Genomic DNA, 19,302 nt, shown 5'->3' with positions numbered 1-19,302 from the left:
TGGTGACACACCTGTCCCTACTCGCACAGGAGGGTCCTGTTACATAGGAACACACACACCTGCATCTTCCCTGCCATTGGCTCTGACATGCACATGCCAAGAGTAGCTTTCGTTCAGGCAGTGTATATCACTTAGCCATGAAAATCCAGTCCATTTTTCTCAGTAACCCTAGCCAAGGAAAACATGCCAGGGTTAACTCTATATGCCTTTCACACTATCATCACGTTGGAGACTGAGAGAAGTATGACATATGAGAACAATGATGTTACGTATAATCCTGGGTATGTGAAAGAGAAGAGAGAGAGAGAGAGAGAGAGGACGGGGAAGAGAGAAGGAATGAGAGAAAGGGGGAAGGACAGGTTCTTGGTCTGATTTAGGTCTTCATCTACCATGAGATACATTTCCATTTGAGTCATTTAAGATCTTCCCCGGTCAGTAAGGATATTGTTACGTCTGATGCTGTGCTATAGGGAGGAAAAGGAACGCCTCATATGGATCCAACTAAAGAAGGTTGAACAATTAAAGTGTCATTGAAGCGAAGTGAAAGACTGTGAAGGGGGCCGAAGATTCCAATCGTTTCATTCAGTATAAGAATGAGATGAAGTGGGATTAGACAGTGATGTCATAAATCTCAACATTCCTCAGGAAGGAATGTGCTTACTACGAACCAAATGGATCTCCAACTATACTGTCAATCTTAACCTGTGTGTGTGTGTGTGTGTGTGCATGCGCGTGTGTGCATGTGTGTGTGTGTAAGGGGACACCGGTGTGTGTGGCTTTAAGATGCTGTAAGAACTTGGAGATGGTTGGATAAGCGTCTGGCCTGGAGGTTTGGATTTCAGGCAGGTGCATTTGTGTGCCCTTCGGCTGCCCGAGGGACAGGATGAGACGGGACAGGAGAGGAGGAGGGTGGGGGAGTGGGAAGGAGGAGGGAGGTGGGGGATGCAATCTGTGCTCAATCACAGACAGTCATTCAAGCTCTCACTCACTCACTCAGACAGATCCCACTGGGCACAAACTGGTTGAATCAACGTTGTTTTAACGTAATTTGTAGACGTATTGTGACGTGGAATCTACGTGGAAAATACATTACATTTTGAAAAAGTTATCAAAGTATACTGTTGTTTTGAGAATGAAATTTGAACCAAAGGATTATGTCTTCATTGTAACCAATTTTCAAAATAGAAATACCTTGTATAAAAATATGTTCAATTTGTGCCTTTGAAACGACGTCAGATCTACAACTTTACATCCACTATCAGAAAAAAAACAATAGGTTGGGCAGCACCTCCTACTGGAGAGTTGATATTTGTACAGCTATTAAGTTGGTCTCCCATTCAGGGTTTTAACCAAGCCCAGCTCTGCTTAGCTTTTATATTTGTCACTTACAGTGCAATCGTGAGAATGATTATTGAGAAATATATTAATAACTAAATATATTCACTGTTGCTATCGAAGTCATTCGAAAGGGCAGGTTTAACAGAGCAAATTAAATGTAACTATTATTATCAATGATACTCTTTGAGCCTATATAGCATTTGCAAAAGTCATCAACAGCTATTGTTTAAATTCAACCCAGAGTTCAACTAAACATAGACAATATAAACATAGACACTACCGTACAAAAGGGTTTTTCTTTATTTGTACAATTTTCTACATTGTAGAGTAATAGTGAAGACATCAAAACTATGAAATAACACATACGGAATAATGTAGTAAACAAAAAAGTGTTAAAAAGTGTTAACCACTCTGCACTCTGCGGTCCGACTCATCCCAAACCATCTCAATTTGGTTGAGGTCGGGGGATTGTGGAGGCCAGGTCATCTGATGCAGCACTCCATCACTCTCCTTCTTGGTAAAATAGCCCTTACACAGCATGTAGGTGTGTTGTGTCACTGTCCTGTTGAAAAACAAATGATAGTCTCACTAATCCCAAACCAGATGGGATGGTGTATCGCTGCAAAATGCTGTTTAAGTGTGCCTTGAATTCTAAATAAATCACAGACAGTGTCACCAGCAAAGCACCCCCACACCATCACACCTCCTCTTCCATGCTTTACGGTGGTAAATACACATGCAGAGATCCTCCGTTCACCCACACTGCGTCTCACAAAGACACGGGATTGGAACCAAAAATCTCAACATTTCCACCGGTCTAATGTCTGTTGCTCGTGTTTCTTGGTTCAAGCAAGTCTCTTGTTATTATTGGTGTCCTTTAGTAGTGGTTTCTTTGCAGCAATTTGACCATGAAGTCCTGATTCACACAGTCTCCTCTGAACAATTGATGTTGAGATATATTTGTTACTTTAACTTTATTTGGGCTGCAATTTCTAAGGCTGGTAGCTCTAATGAACTTATCCTCTGCAGCAGGTTAACTCTGGGTCTTCTATTCCTGTGGCGGTCCTCATGAGAGCCAGTTTCATGATAGCACTTGATGGTTTTTGCGACTGCACTTGAAGAAACTTTCAAAGTTCTTGAAATTTTCCGGATTGACTGACCTTAGTGTCTTAAAGTAATGATGGACTGTTGTTTCTCTTTGCTTATTTGAGCTGTTCTTGCCATAATATGGACTTGGTCTTTTACCAAATAGGGCCATCTTCTGTTTACCCCTCTACCTTGTCACAATACATCTGATTGGCTAAAACGCTTAAGAAGGAAAGAAATACCACAAATTAACTTTTAAGAAGGCACACCTGTTAATTTAAATGCATTCCAGATGACTACTTCATGAAGCTGGTTGAGGGAATGCCAAGAGTGTGCAAATCTGTCATCAAGGCAAATGGTGGCTATTTGAAGAATCTCAAATATAAAACCCTTTTTTGGTTACTACGTGATTCCATATGTGTTATTTCATAGTTTTGATATCTTCACTATTATTCTACGATGTAGAAAATAGTACAAATAAAGAAAAACCCTTGAGTGAGTAGGTGTTCAAAAACTTTTGACTGGTAATGTATTGGCCTTGGGTTTCAAGCTGTGGTTGATTTCAAATTTCATCTTCAAGTTAATCATTGATACACTATATTTACAAAAACACATTAACTTGTATATAAATACAAAATATCTGACATTGTTTTCCTATTTGAACTTTGTTGTGCTTTTAAATGGTTGAAAGCGCAGTGATAATACATTTAGACAACTAAACCAAAAATCTTTATTTTTTATTACATTTTGGGGATTTTTAAACAGTCTACCTGCAGTGAAGCCGCTCAACATTACATTCAGTCATCCAACAGACACTCCCATTCAGAGCGACCCACAGGAGCAACCAGGGTCAGGCGTTTTTATTTAACCTTTATTTAACTAGGCATGTCAGTTAAGAACTAGTTCTTTTTTACAATGATGGCCTCCGCTGGCCAAACCCGGAAGACTCTGGGCCAATTGTGTTTAAATGTGAGTGTGTGTATGCATGTGCATGTGCATACAACTACAAGCCCCTGCAAGGCCTCAGCCTCAGGAAAACAGGCATCGGATGTAACAACGTTCCTTTTTAGTGTCAGTTAAACTTCTATTTTTTTTTTTTTTTTACTTTTATCTTTGACCGTCGTTCTACCCCATGTCCAGCAACTTCATTCCTACCTGTCTCCAGTTCCACATCCCAACCCTCAGTTTCCCTCAACATCTTTGGATTTCTACCAGCCTTATATCTTTCAACTATGCTGTGATATTTAACATACAATTTGAATCTATCTCATCAAATAGAATCCACAGATTGCGAGTTGAAGATAAATACTTTTACTAAGCGTATTAGTATATTAGTAATTGACTGACCAGGTCTCTCCATATCTCCCAACAATGCTATTTGTAGTGTCATATTTTTTTATATATTTTATCTGACATTTTTTTTCCATTGGAATTTGGTTGTTCTTTTAGATGGTTGAAAACATAGTGATAACACATTGGGAATTCAACAAACTTCTGGATGTCGTTTTGAGCGGGTGAATAAAGGTTGAAATCTCATTGATCAACATCTCAACCAAATAATACCCCCAAATCTACATTGAAATGACGTACGTGGTGTGCCCAGTTGGATCCCAGATATCCCCCAACCCACACGCCCCAGCCTCCCACCTACCCACCTCAGCTACCTCCACCCGACCCAATCCCTCATGGAGAGGAATGTCGGAACAATACAATTGTCCTGGCCCCTCCCTGCCCCAGCCCCAAGCAGGTCCTGACAGGAGAACAAACGTGCACCTTGCACCTCTCAGCACAACCGCTGGCGCCCCTGAGACACATACCTCAATACCTGTGGCAGAGAGGGAGAGAGAAGGGAAGAGAGAATCTCACTCTACACACTAATCTGCCTCTCTTTCTATACATTTCATCTATGATAGTACTGCTTTTATCCACCTGACTTCCGTTGTTTTCTTCCAAATATCTCACAATTCTTTTCTTATATTCTCCTTCACCGTCTCTCTCTCTCTCTCGCTTTCTCTCCCACTCATGTCATGACATGCTGTAGCCTTGGCCTATGTGTTTGTTTGGTAGTTTGACACCTCCTTCAGAGCACAGTGTTGGTTCCCCTCTAGCTCTCCCCTGCTCCTCTCTCCACTCCTTCAACGGGGAACAGAGGACAGAGAGGGTCTGTACTTGGGAAGAGTGACACAACACCAACCTCATGTCTCATTGGAGAGGTGGGCAGGAAATGGTGTGTACCCCCTCAATGGGGTCATATCCTGTCCAGCAGCTTGTATTTGTCCTGAGATGTGAAGTTGTGTGTCTGTGTGTGTGGTTATGTGTGTGTGTAGTTGTGTGTGGGGTTGTGTGTGTGTATGTATTGTGCGTGTGTGTGTGTGTGTGTGTATGTATTGTGTGTGTGTGTGTTTGTGTGTGTGTGTGTGGGGGGGGGGGGGGGGTCACAGACAGATTAGGGACTGAAGGAGAACCAAAGGAGGGACAGAGTGAAAGAGCGAAAGTAGTGTGTCCTTTTTCTCTACTTGGCACAGACACAGCTACAGCAGCCCATGACAGTGATCAGAACTACATTACAACATGTTCTATTCCTCAACCAATACAACACATCTTTTGACCTCCTGCTTCCCCTCGCTCGCTCGCTCTGACAAACCTCGACCATTTCATAATCTGTGTGTTTCATCATTCCTCTCTTTCTCTCTCTATGATCCCCCTTCTCTCTCTCTATCTCTCCCCCTCTCTTTTTCATTCCTCCTCTCCCTTTTTCCCTTTCTCCCTCACTTCATAATGAGAAATGTTTCTAAAGCTGTTGGGTCTGCACTAAAGTCCAGTAAAGCTCCATTGTGTGCAGGTATGGTGAGTATTGGGCTTGTAACTATGTTAGTAGTAATTCTAACCCGGTGACAAAGGCCTCCTGGCTGGAACCTGATCCCAGTGACTCAGCCACCAAACCCCATTGAGTCAGTCCTGGCTAGCTCAAAAACTCTAGTCTTTTTAGACATAGGCTGAACTCTGCTGTCACTTATTGATGTGCAGTGGTATACCCCCCCACCTCCTTCACACATAGGTACATCACACACACATACATACAGGCATGCACACACACACACACACACACACACACACACACACACACACACACACACACACACACACACACACACACACACACACACACACACACACACACACACACACACACACACACACACACACACACACACACACACACACACACACACACACAGGTGTACACACAGGCACACACATACACATACACACAGGTATACACACAGAGACATGCACACAAACACACACACACTGATGTGCGACCCCGCCCAGATGTTTTTTATCAGCGCTGCCGGATTGGTGCTGTTTATACAAGCCTGACAGCTCACTTCCTGTGTCCCAAACAGAGAGAGAGAGAGAGAGAGAGAGAGAGAGAGAGAGAGAGAGATTACTGCAGTAGAGAAGAGTTAAAAGAGGGGGACAGAAACACAGAAGCCATCTCCCTCTCTGTGTAAAGTAGGTCAGCAGAACATGCTACATTATCTAACCTGAACTGAACAACACAGCTATCTCAATGAGATGTTTCTCTCTGTTTCCTGGTTCTGTTTCTCTCCCTCTATCCATCCTTCTGTCTCTCTCTCAGACTGCCACACACACACACACACACACACACACACACACACACACACACACACACACACACACACACACACACACACACACACACACACACACACACACACACACACACACACACACACACACACACACACACACACACACACACACACACACACACAGTGTTTCAGAAAAGAAGGCTGTATTGTGTGTCAGTAATGGTTCAGGAATGTCACATTAGTCAGGCGCTGCATGTGTGACTCGGACATAAAAACACACACCGACATCACAAACATGATCTCAAACACACACCGACATCACAAACATGATCTCACACACACACACACACACACACACACACACACACACACACCCACACCCACTCACTCACTCACCCACCCACTCACACACACACACACACACACACACACACACACACACACACACACACACACACACACACACACACACACACACACACACACACACACACACACACACACACACACACACACACACACACACACACTTAGAAACACACCAGCATCTCCAGTGATCTCACTGCCTCAGAGCTACAGGGTAACAGGGTGCCTCCTACACAGACACAGACAATAGCCCAAATATGTCCCCCTGGCTGGCTGGCACAGCTTAGGTTTCATTGATGGAGAAAATAACGCTTTTTTTTTTACAAAAATGAATATAAAACTTGAGTCAGTACTTGCACAATTATGTGCATGCGTGCATGCATGTGTATGCTCACTGGGTGCCAGTGCGTGTGCGTGTGTGAGTATGACAGACAGATGCTGTTGCCACCAGACACTCAGCCCAGCGGGGGTTCTATTACCTCTGACTGTTGAGTGAAATGTTTAGTTAGAGTCGCGTTAGGCCTACTGCCAAATTGGTTGGCATGACAAGTGTCATTTTCAATACGACTGAAAAGAAATGAAGTGAACTCCATTACGTCATCCTCTACCACTCAACAAAACATGCACAGAAGTTCCATCCATACAACCTACCCACCCACGCTCCTCTCTCTGCCCAGCTAACCTGACACCGTCGGGGGATCAAGCAGAGTTCAGTCCCCCCTGCCCTGGCTCTCTCTCTCTCTGACTCACCATCTGTGTAGACCCACTACATCAAACTCCCCCAAACTCACACTCACACATGCCCATATCCCTATAAAACACTGGAGAAAAAAAATCACGCACACACACACACGCACACCATCTATCCACCACACCAGACTTTGGGATCCTTTTCCAAGGTGGGGTGGCTCTATTTACATTACACACAAATGAGGGAACCTGAGCCCCTTCTGGCCCTGTTGTGGCCCTCCTCACCCCCCAAAACACACACACACACACCCCATCGCCAGTCCCCGCTATGGGTAGAAACACATTGTTACCTCAGAAAGACTGTATGGGTGAGGAGGGCAGAGCATACTGCACACATACCCTACCCATGTGTGGGGGGTTAGTTAGGGGTTTAGCCAGGATGTAGTATGAAAGGCTGGAGGCAGGTAAGGGAGTCAAATGGGCCATATGTGTGAGTGTACCAAGACCATGGGATAGCTGGGGTTAGACCCTATAGCTGGGGTTATCAAATCAAATCAAATCACACGTGACAAATTATTTGTCACGTGTGCCGAATACAATAAGTGTAGAGACCTTACAGTAAAATGCTTACTTACAGGCTCTAACCAATAGTGTAAAAAGGTATTAGGTGAACATTAGGTAAGTAAAGAAATAAATCAACAGTAAAAAGACAGGCTATATACAGTAGCGAGGCTATAAAAGTAGTGAGGCTACATACAGACACCGGTTAGTCAGGCTGATTGAGGTAGTATGTACATGTAGATATGGTTAAAGTGACTATGCATATATGATGAACAGAGAGTAGCAGTAGCGTAAAAGAGAGGTTGGCGGGTGGTGGGTGGGACACAATGCAGATAGCCCGGTTAGCCAATGTGCGGGAGCACTAGTTGGTCGGCCCAATTGAGGTAGTATGTACATGAATGTATACTTAAAGTGACTATGCATATATGATAAACAGAGAGTAGCAGCAGCGTAAAAAGAGAGGTTGGGGGGGCACACAATGCAAATAGTCTGGGTAGCCATTTGATTACCTGTTCAGGAGTCTTATGGCTTGGGGTTAAAAACTGTTGAGAAACCTTTTTGTCCTAGACTTGGCACTCCGGTACCGCTTGCCATGCGGTAGTAGAGAGAACAGCCTATGACTGGGGTGGCTGGGGTCTTTGACAATTTTTAGGGCCTTCCTCTGACACTGCCTGGTGTAGAGGTCCTGGATGGCAGGCAGCTTAGCCCCAGTGATGTACTGGGCCGTACGCACTACCCTCTGTAGTGCCTTGCGGTCAGAGGCCGAGCAGTTGCCGTACCAGGCAGTGATGCAACCAGTCAGGATGCTCTCGATGTTGCAGCTGTAGAACCTTTGGAGGATCTCAGGATCCATGCCAAAACTTTTTTGTTTCCTGAGGGGGAATAGGCCTTGTTGTGCCCTCTTCACGACTGTCTTGGTGTGTTTGGACCATTCTAGTTTGTTGTTGATGTGGACACCAAGGAACTTGAAGCTCTCAACCTGCTCCACTACAGCCCCGACGATGAGAATGGGGGCGTGCTCTGTCCTCCTTTTCCGGTAGTCCACAATCATCTCCTTCGTCTTGGTTACGTTGAGGGATAGGTTAATATTCTGGCACCACCCGGCCAGGTCTCTGACCTCCTCCCTATAGGCTGTCTCGTCGTTGTTGGTGATCAGGCCTACCACTGTTGTGTCGTCTGCAAACGTAATGATGGTGTTGGAGTCGTGCCTGGCCATGCAGTCGTGGGTGAACAGGGAGTGCAGGAGGGGATTGAGCACACACCCCTGGGGAGCTCCAATGTTGAGGATCAGTGTGGCAGATGTGTTGCTACCTACCCTTACCACCTGGGGGCGACCCGTCAGGAAGTCCAGGATCCAGTTGCAGAATGAGGTGTTTAGTCCCAGGGTCCTTAGCTTAGTGACGAGCTTTGAGGGTACTATGGTGTTGAACGCTGAGCTGCTAGACGCTATAGCTGGGGTTAGACCCTATAGCTGGGGTGAGACGCTATAGCTGGGGTTAGACCCTATAGCTGGGGTTAGATGCTATAGCTGGGGTTAGACCCTATAGCTGGGGTTAGACCCTATAACTGGGGTTAGACCCTATAGCTGGGGTTAGATCCTATAGCTGGGGTGAGACCCTATAACTGGGGTTAGACCCTATAGCTGGGGTTAGATCCTATAAATGGGGTTCAAACAGGGTCTAGCTTACAATGTCTAGGGGCAGTGATGGCAGAGCAGAATGCAGACACACTGTGATTGCAGAGCAGAATGCAGACACACTGTGATGGTAGAGCAGAATGCAGACACGCTGTGATGGTAGAGCAGAATGCAAACACACTGTGATGGTAGAGCAGAATGCAGACACACTGTGATTGCAGAGCAGAATGCAGACACACTGTGATGGTAGAGCAGAATGCAGACACGCTGTGATGGTAGAGCAGAATGCAAACACACTGTGATGGTAGAGCAGAATGCAGACACACTGTGATGGTAGAGCAGAATGCAGACACACTGTGATGCTGGAGCAGAATGCAGACACACTGTGATGGTAGAGCAGAATGCAGACACACTGTGATGGTAGAGCAGAATGCAGACACACTGTGATGGTAGACCAGAATGCAGACACACTGTGATGGTAGAGCAGAATGCAGACACACTGTGATGGTAGAGCAGAATGCAGACACACTGTGATGCTGGAGCAGAATGCAGACACACTGTGGCTCTAGCGGCCAGGACCAGAGACTGCCTGGCTTATCCTGCAGCCTGCAGCTTGAGTTGAGCGGGGGGTTAATGCTCTGCTGGGGTTTAGCCTAGCTGTGTCCAGCTGTATCCAGGCCTGCAGCAGTACAGTGCAGTATGTGGGTCAGGAGGGTTTCTCAAACTCTGCTGATTTCAAGCTACCTCCTGCCTAGGGGCCAACTATCTCTCAGCTGGAGCCAGGCACAGGTTTTCAAAAGATCATTATGTCTCTCTTTGCTCGTCTCTCACTCTTTAATCTCCCACCCCAATAACTCAGACACACCTGTAGGATTGTCAAACATTTGCCTGACGACAGTACTTAGCACATTTGAACAGAGCGTCGGGGGGTCTCTTTTGTGTTCAGAGAGCAAAGACCTTGAAGTCGTCAGCCACTCAACCTTGTTAAAATACTCCAAAGCAGAAGGTGGCAATAGCCTTATTTGGCAATGCATGTGTGTGTGTTTGGCTTAGTTTTTTATATAGATTCCGATTTTAGCTAGCTAGCTGCACTAACGTTGCTATTTTGTAGAAACCCTTTGTTGATACTACCAAGATGGTCACAGCTCGAGAACTACCTAGCAAGATGTCGAAGAAACAATTTAATTCACTTACCATAATCCCTACTGCCAGTGCCAGCCCATAGCTAAATGTTTAGCTAGCTAGCTAACGTTAGCATATTCACTAGCTAGAACAACTTAGCTAGCTAGCTAAGGTCACTGCAGTAACTTGGCAGCTAACACAGGCAGCTGTTTTATGGAAACAAATCCATTGTGATTTAATTATAATGTCAATAGTAGCTACAGTAGTAAGATAGCTTGGAGGAAAATTGTAGTGTTGTGTGCATTGCGTCTGTGTACTACTTAGCTAGCTAACATCCTATAGCCTACATTGCATATGAAGTGTGACTGACTCATGACATTTAACCATGGATTTACGGAGGAAATGCCCTCTTTTTTCCTTTTGTTGTCACTCCTGTTGGCTTCCCCATGTGGGGTTTTGTGCTCTCTGATTGGCTCAACATCAAGTAGAAACGGCAGGTTCGTCGCTACCATGTCGGCACGCAGCAGGTAACACTTTTCTTATAGCAAGAGAAGGAACGGCCTCCACTGTTATAAGTACCTACTGGCAGTTTATCAGCAGTGAGATTCTCGGTGTGTTTCATGCTTAACCTCTCACTCTTTCTCCCTCATCCAAACTGCCCTCTCTCTCTCTCTCTATCCACCTGCAGTCAGTCCATTCATGCACCCCTCCAGAACATGTGTTGTCCATGTGTTGTTGGCTCAGCAGCCACACACATGCGTATGTGCTCAAACACACACTGCCCTGTGTAATCTGTGCTGAAAGCTTGGCAGGTGTGTGCAGGTGTTCCATACATCCCTCAACACCAGGGACTCAAACATGTCTGCACTCTCACACAGCACTCTTGCATACAGACACAGACAGACACATAGACACAGACAGAGACACAGACAGAGACACAGAGAGACAGAGACAAAGACAGACACATACAGAGACACAGATGGAAACAAAGACATAGACACAGACAGACACAGACAGAGACACATACAGAGACATAGACACAGACAGAGACACAGCCAGATACATAGACACAGACAGAGACAAAGACGGATACAAAGACAAAGACACAGAGAGACAGAGTCACAGACATAGACACAGACAGATACAAAGACATAGACAGAGACATAGACACAGACAGAGACATCGAGAGAGACACAGACACAGCCAGATACATAGACACAGACAGAGACACAGACGGATACAAAGACAGAGACACAGAGAGACAGAGCCACAGAGAGACACAGACATAGACAGAGACACAGACAGATACAAAGACATAGACACAGCCACAGAGAGAGACACAGACGGATACATAGACACAGACAGAGACATTGACAGAGACACATACACAGACAGAGACACAGCCGGATACATAGACACAGACAGAGACACAGACGGATACAAAGACAGAGACATAGACACAGACAGAGAGACAGAGCCACAGAGAGACATAGACACAGACAGAGACACAGAGAGACAGAGCCACAGAGAGACACAGACATAGACAGAGACACAGACAGATACAAAGACATAGACACAGACATAGACACAGACAGAGACACAGACTGAGACATAGACACAGACTGAGATACAGACAGAGACACAGACAGAGACAGAGCAGCACACTGAGACAGAGATAGAGCAGCACACAATATACAATGACTAACTAAAGTACTATATCAACATTTATTACCCCTACCTACATGTACAAAGTACCTCGACTAACCTGTACACAATATACAATGACTAACTAAAGTACTATATCAACATTTATTACCCCTACCTACATGTACAAAGTACCTCAACTAATCTGTACACAATATACAATGACTAACTAAAATACTATATCAACATGTATTACCCCTACCTACATGTACAAAGTACCTCTAAAGTACTATATCAACATTTATTACCCCTACCTATATGTACAAAGTACCTCTAAAGTACTATATCAACATTTATTACCCCTACCTACATGTACAAAGTACCTCTAAAGTACTATATCAACATTTATTACCCCTACCTACATGTACAAAGTACCTCGACTAACCTGTACACAATATACAATGACTAACTAAAATACTATATCAACATTTATTACCCCTACCTACATGTACAAAGTACCTCTAAAGTACTATATCAACATTTATTACCCCTACCTACATGTACAAAGTACCTCTAAAGTACTATATCAACATTTATTACCCCTACCTACATGTACAAAGTACCTCAACTAATCTGTACACAATATACAATGACTAACTAAAATACTATATCAACATTTATTACCCCTACCTATATGTACAAAGTACCTTTATTGTGTAATTTGTTTTTTTACTTTGCTTTATTTACTAAATAAGTTCTTATATCTGCATTGTTGGTTAAGGGCTTGTAAGTAAGCATTTCACGGTAAGGTCTACACCTTGTATTCTTGTATTGTATTCTTATTTTTATATTTATTTAAAAAAATGTAAGCTTTATTTAACTAGGCAAGTCAGTTAAGAACAAATTCTTATTTTACAATGACGGCCTACCCCGGCAAAACCCTAAACTGGACAACGCTGGGCCAATGTGACAAATAAAATGTTACACGGTGTGGTTATTGTGCGGTAACAACAGTACAATACATGTATAGTTATAGTTGCAAAATAATATTTGAACGGAGTGAAAAGGAATGTATTTGATACCATTCCACTAATTCTGCACCAGCCATTACCATGGGCCCATCCTCCCCAATTAAGTTGCCACCAACCTCCTCTGCCAATAACAGACCAAGAACAGATTTAAGACAAAGCTTTATTTACATATGGCAAGCAGTGGAAAGGAACATCTCTGCTGGTTTAGGAATCATATCAACACATCTCATGATAAATCACAAAGTTATTTGTAGCTTAAATAGAGCATCATGTTCCTGACAAATTGGCAAAGGTGGCACATACAAACTCTCGTTATAAAAAATCTGTATAAAATCTTGCACAAAATTATTTGAGGCATTTATAAAAGTTTGATTTGAAAATGTTAAAGCGCAGATGGTTCAAATGGCTTTGGTTCAGTTACCTATTGGATATAGGACTTAGACTGCCTTTGGTCATTCTGATATGGTCAACTGACTTGTGACCCAAAAACAGAGGGACGAAGAGGTTGTGAGTGAGGGGAAGAAAGTGAGGAGGTAAGGGGAGGAGTGAAGAGATAAGGGAAGAGGAGATAAGGGAGAAGGGGTGAGGGGATGAGGGGTGAGAAGAGATGAGGGTCAACTTTTGAGGTCAGAGCTAACACATCTCTCAGTATCCTGCCTCCACAGAACACCATACAGACAGCTGTCCACACCTGTCCCAATACATGTATGCTGTGTATGTGGACTATGAGAGACGACATTCACTTTCTACACACACGCCAGCAGCTGCACTATGGTCACAGTCCCGGACCAGCCAGGACCGAGGGGTATGCTGGGAATTAACTGCATGTCCAGCTGCTCCCTCCACACACATATACACTTGATTGACCTCACATTCAACACCAAGTCTCTATGCATAACAACAATATGAAAAACATTTACTTGTTTTCAATTGTCAGTTTTTTTATATATTTTTTTACAAATGGAAGGCACTTCAGAATTCAAAAGAGTTCACTTATAGGCAACACCCTCCCATCCCTGTCCTTCAGGCCACGAGGTTGCTCAATGGGGGTGCCTAATAGCCCTCCAAATTGATGGATGACAGTGTTTGGGGATCCACCCCCCCCTAAACATTGTCTGAGTGGTCCTGGGTCTTTCAACCCACTACAGTCGGTTCCTACTTTCACCCAGAGCAACTTACAGTCTGTATCGCAGTAAACATCCCTTATGGGGAATTGAACAACCGTGTCATCTTCGGCCAAACGTTCTAAGCCGCTGGGTCAGTGTGTGTCTAGGAGGCAGGGCAGCAGCCGGAGGCAGTGTGTTTGTGTAGCAGGGACATCCGGCTGAAGGTGCGAGAGCAGGAACCACACTGGTACTTCTTCACCTCAGAGTGGGTCTGCATGTGGGCCCGCAGGTTGGAGCGGTCCGCAAATGCACGGTTACAGTGTTGGCAGGAGAACGGACGCTCACCTGAAAGGGAGAGAGAAAGATGTTAGGAGACTTGTCTTGATAAAGATTGTGTAACCAAAACATCAACGATGTGCAATCCCCTTTGCTGACTAAAGCCTTTGATTGACTTCTTTCCTCGCATAAACACAGAGATAAGATAGTGTTACAAGGAGCAATAACATGTGTTTACACCTCAGGGGACATTAATGAATATCAATCCCTGGCCAATCCCTAAGCTTCAACCAGTTTGAACTGGGCCCGACAGAAAAATGGGTTTATTGGTCACATGCACAGGGTCGCAGATGTAATTGCAGGGTACAGTGGAATTCTTAAGCTCCAACAGTGCAGGTCCAAGAGAAGTTAGTGAAACAATAAAAATAGTGAAATAAATAAGGGTTATTACTATGTAATTACAATGTGTACAACTATCCAACAGTGTAGTAAAGACCCCTATAACAATCCCAGTGCCATAAGAATGTAGAGGGTAAGACTCACCAGTGTGCGTGCGGATGTGTCCTCTGAGCAGCCAGGGTCTGGAGAAGGCCTTTCCACAGGTGGTGCAGACGCAGGGCAGGGTGTGTGAGCGGATGTGCATCTTCAGAGCCCCAAGGCTGGTGTACTCCTTTGGGCAGTTTTTGCAGTGGAAGGCTGGTCGAGGCAAGGCCTGGCTGGGTACGGAGCTGATCTCGCTGCCCCTGGGGCAGTGGGTGAGCTGGTGCCTGGAGAGGCCTGAGGGGCTGCTATAGGTCTTGCTGCAGTGGAGGCAGTGGTAGATGTGGTGGGGGGGTACAGGGCTGGGGGGGTCCGATGTGCGCCCTGCCTCCTCCTCATCCTCCCCACTGCTGCTGGAGGGGGAGCTGCTGAGGTCCACAGGACCCGTGAGGGAGACGGGGGACACAGGGGAGAGAGGTGCTGGGAGGGCGTCCATGTTGAAGAGCAGGGCGGTGGGGTAGTAGGTCAGCACAGAGCTGTTGTCCCTCATCGGGAGCTCAGCAAGAGGATAGCACTCTGGTATGACTGCTGAGAGAGAGGGGGGAGAGATGTTATAAATGTTTAGAGAGAGCTGGAGTGGGTGAGAAAGAGTCAGTTAAATCTAATTACACAGGTAACTTGTTTTCCTTCTCAGTGTCTTGTTACAGTCAAACTCAGCGTTCAACGCAGCCCTGTTCCAGCCATATGACTCGATTAGCAAACTTCCCAATTCACCATGGGCACTTGCCGCAAAGAGATGGGCCACAACTCTTTCACACACACACACTTAAATGCACCAATAGAAAATGTGAACCCTTTCCTGTTAAGCGTCTTGTGCACCTTGTTACACACTAGGTGCCAAGGTTGACAACCGTATTCACACACTAGCCATTATTGTCTGCCTGCCTCTCTGGCTCCTCACCAAATAGGCCTATTAAGCCAACCTCATCTCATAGACCAGACTTAATATTGTAAATGGAAATCCGGGAAACTCAAATAAATATAATATGTTAAGTTTGGTATGGTTACATAAGACAGAAGGTTACTTAAGGCAAAAACGAAAGTAGGTTGGTCGGTTGTGGTGGACGCAACTACTTAGTTCTTTGCAACTATTTAGCATGTTAGCTAACCTTTCCCCTAACCCTTTTCCCCCTAACCTTAAACCTAGCTAATGTTAGCCACCTAGCTAACGTTAGTAACGCTAATGTTGGCAACAAAAAATTGGAAATCATTACATTATCATACATTTAGCAAATTCGTAACATACATACGAAATGGATGATGACGTCCACGTAAGATACTATTTGAAGTATCCCGGATTTACTTTTACTATGTTACATCTACTCCTGAGTCCGGGTTGCAGCAACGCTATTTCCGCAGCTTATTGACACCGGATCGCCAAAACACTGGAGGGGACGTGATCCCGACTGTTAAACGGGTTCATGAGGATGTATCAACGGAAAACGGTCTATTTTTTTAGTTGAGCGCTCACCAAGGTGAATTCATGACATCGAACCGTTATGAGGTGCACTTGCTGCTAGGCTACACTACTTAAAATCTAGGCTAACCTCGATTAAAATATACATGTGTTCTCATAGTCATTTTAACAAAAATAGCTCACAACTTTGTGCAGAATTAGAAGTTTTGATTTAAACAATTTACCATTCTGGCTTTCCAACTCGCTGTAATTTGGCCTCTTGTTGGTGAAATACTTCTTGACAAGGAATGACCGAGGCATCTTTGCACGCCTGGAATATTTCTGTTTTTGCAGATGAAGAGTGACTTCTGCTCTTTCCTTGCAGGGTGGTGCCCGTCTCCCAAACCTCTCAGGGAAGGAATTGAATCACAGCGTTCCAAGACACTTCACTATGCACCACTCGATGCAGCACACAGAAGCTGTCCACTCCAAAAGTCCAAAGATACTTTATTGTTTCCAAAGAGGCGCAGTTGTTGATAAAAGGATGATTCAATCGACCACCAGATAAAAGATAAGTTGGAGCAGGGAGTCTGTCCCCTGATATAGCAGCTGAGGGGGAGAGGGGGTGGGCAAGGATATCCCCGCCTCAAGACACACCCGCCCCAAAATACGCACCACTAGGATCCTTGCTGACCGCAGGTGCCCGATCGATGATGGACGCACTTGGCTTGCAGACCAGAATCTATTCACATTACAATCCAAAATTGCTAATTGATTGCAGACGAAGCGCATTCCGAAGAAGATTATGCAAATACTTAAATGTCCTGTTGTCACCTGTCTGCACTGGTGCGAAAGGCCACTGATGATAACTAATTCGGCTTGCTACAACAAACGAAAAAAATATTTAGTAGAAATTACGTTTAAAACAGTATTATAGAATGCATACACAATTTCCTATTTCTTTCCTTCTTTTTTAAATCACTAATTACCCTCAAAATGTTGTATTTATTTAAAAACAATAGACAGGCCTAATTGAATCAGAATGTTATCTTCAAAACACCGTTTATAAACCCACAAGAGTTTGTTGAACGCTCTCAGGTGACATTCCATGTAGCCTGCCTAATGGAAATAGGCCTAGAATAAACGCGGTTCCTCAGATAATTGCTCCTAACTGAAGCTGGAGCGTCCTCTGTTGGAACAAAGCAACACGGCCACTGAAACTATAATGTGTGTCACTGAACACCTTATCATGAACTATTAGTTTAACAACAATTCAGATGTAGGCCAACTTTTTATTTCGGCAATTCTGCACAACTGCGTGTTTTTACGGAGCCATTAAGGGGGTATGGGGCTATGTGTTATAGCCTATGCCATGTCAACTGTGCTTTGGTTAAAAATGGACTCCAACCTCCCTGAATTATCCACGTACAATGGCAGCATTTACGCACACACAGGCAAGGAGACATTTGTATTAACGCGCTGCAGACAAGCGCACCGTTCTCCTCTTTCCACACAAAGGACCGTGCTCTTCATTCATGCTCTCCACTGCAGGAGCTCTGCGGGAAACCACCCGACTTGCATGAAAAGAGGCGCTGTTCTCTCGCATGTGTTCGCAGTGGGACCGGGAGGGAAATTAACCGAGCCGACAGGAACAATATGACGCCGTAAAACCTCGCTAAAGTGCCCAAGGTGCCATGAAATTCACTGACCGGGTCAACCCCCAGAAGAGGTTACACACAGAGACACTGTTTGACACTTCTGTGTGCCATATATTTAATTGGTTTGTGTCAGGGTGTTGCCTAAGTAAGTCGAACTTTGTAAAACAAAAACTGTTCAAGGCAACAGTTAAACATATAAATAAAATGAGGCCTGTAATTCAATGTAGTTTATGCCTTGTTAGTTAGTAGGTTAGACATCCACAGCTACCTAGGCCGGATACAATCAGATAACTGGTGGTGTTGAGGTGCCAGTCGCCCTGTCCATTAGGCGTGAATGTAACGGTTCTAAGTGGCCCTGTTTAACATAACGATAGGGGGACCAAATGGCATATGCCATCTTGCGCGGGGTGAGGGGTGTACACCTGTCTATAGGCGCCATTGTTCTGGAACCCAGGAATGTCACGGCAACAGCATGCCTGATGGTTCACACGTCGTTAGCGCGCTCGTTCACACCGACGCCGTGCAGACTGGGGGTCATGGGGGCAAGGCCGCTGTACAACCTAAAAGCTAATAGCGTAGACATACAAGAAAGTAGTAGAACTATACATCATTCAAATACGACCATTGTAGGTACATATGTGAAGGTACTATTATCCAAAGTGTGCCACACAGAAGCTGCGCTTTTGTGTCAATCAAGGGTACTTTAGGTCACTTGTTGTTTTTTGTCTTTTGTTATCAGCCTCTCTTCATCCTCTCTTCAGCCTTTCTTCAGCCTCTCTTAATCCTCTCTTCAGTCTTTCTTCAGCCTCTCTTCATCCTCTCTTCATCCTCTTTTCAGCCTTTCTTCAGTCTCTCTTCAGCCTCTCTTCAGCCTCTCTTCAGTCTCTCTTCTCTATCAACGCCACATGCAACAATTTCAACAATTTTACTTAGTTACAGTTCATATAAGGAAATCATTCAATTGAAATAAATAAATTAGGCCCTAATCTATGAATTTCACATCACTTGGCAGGGGTGCAGCCATGGGTGTGCCTGGGAGGGCATAGGCCCACCCACTTGGCAGCCAGGCCCACCCATTGGTGAGCCAGGTCCAGCCAATCAGAATGAGTTTTTCCCCACAAATTGACTTTATTACAGACAGAAATACTCATCAGCACACCCCCAGACGATCCCACAGGTGAAGAACCCGGTTGTGTATGTCCTGGGTTGGCGTGGTTACACGTGGTCTGCGGTTG

The 19,302-nt window shown here is 44.7% G+C and overlaps 1 protein-coding gene across 2 annotated transcripts; it reads right to left on the bottom strand.

Annotated features, from left to right (window-relative positions):
• Positions 1-13,233: 13,233 nt before the first annotated feature.
• snai1b (snail family zinc finger 1b) lies at positions 13,234-17,042 on the bottom strand. Of its 2 annotated transcripts, none has more exons than XM_071348929.1 (3): positions 16,655-17,042; positions 15,017-15,538; positions 13,234-14,542 (listed from the first exon to the last, which is right to left on the bottom strand). In XM_071348929.1, the coding sequence occupies exons 1-3, from the start codon at positions 16,728-16,730 to the stop codon at positions 14,361-14,363; spliced, it is 780 nt and encodes a 259-aa protein (XP_071205030.1). In that variant the 5' UTR covers positions 16,731-17,042; the 3' UTR covers positions 13,234-14,360. The 2 variants fall into 2 exon arrangements, with proteins under 2 accessions (XP_071205030.1, XP_071205029.1); XM_071348928.1 differs by having other exon boundaries at positions 15,017-15,541; positions 16,655-17,040.
• Between the last annotated feature and the right edge of the window lie 2,260 nt (positions 17,043-19,302).

This window comes from Salvelinus alpinus, chromosome 17 (genome assembly GCF_045679555.1).
Source record: "Salvelinus alpinus chromosome 17, SLU_Salpinus.1, whole genome shotgun sequence".
Classification (NCBI taxonomy): domain Eukaryota; kingdom Metazoa; phylum Chordata; class Actinopteri; order Salmoniformes; family Salmonidae; genus Salvelinus; species Salvelinus alpinus.
This window is presented reverse-complemented; position numbering and strand designations above follow the sequence as displayed.

Coding starts and splice junctions, on each gene's coding strand:
- snai1b (XM_071348928.1), bottom strand. CDS start 16,730: ATGCCTCGGTCATTCCTTGTCAAGAAGTATTTCACCAACAAGAGGCCA. Junction 15,542..16,654: donor CGAGTTGGAAAGCCAGAATG/GTAAATTGTTTA, acceptor CCTCTCTCTCAG/CAGTCATACCAGAGTGCTAT. Junction 14,543..15,016: donor ACACATCCGCACGCACACTG/GTGAGTCTTACC, acceptor TCTCCCTTTCAG/GTGAGCGTCCGTTCTCCTGC.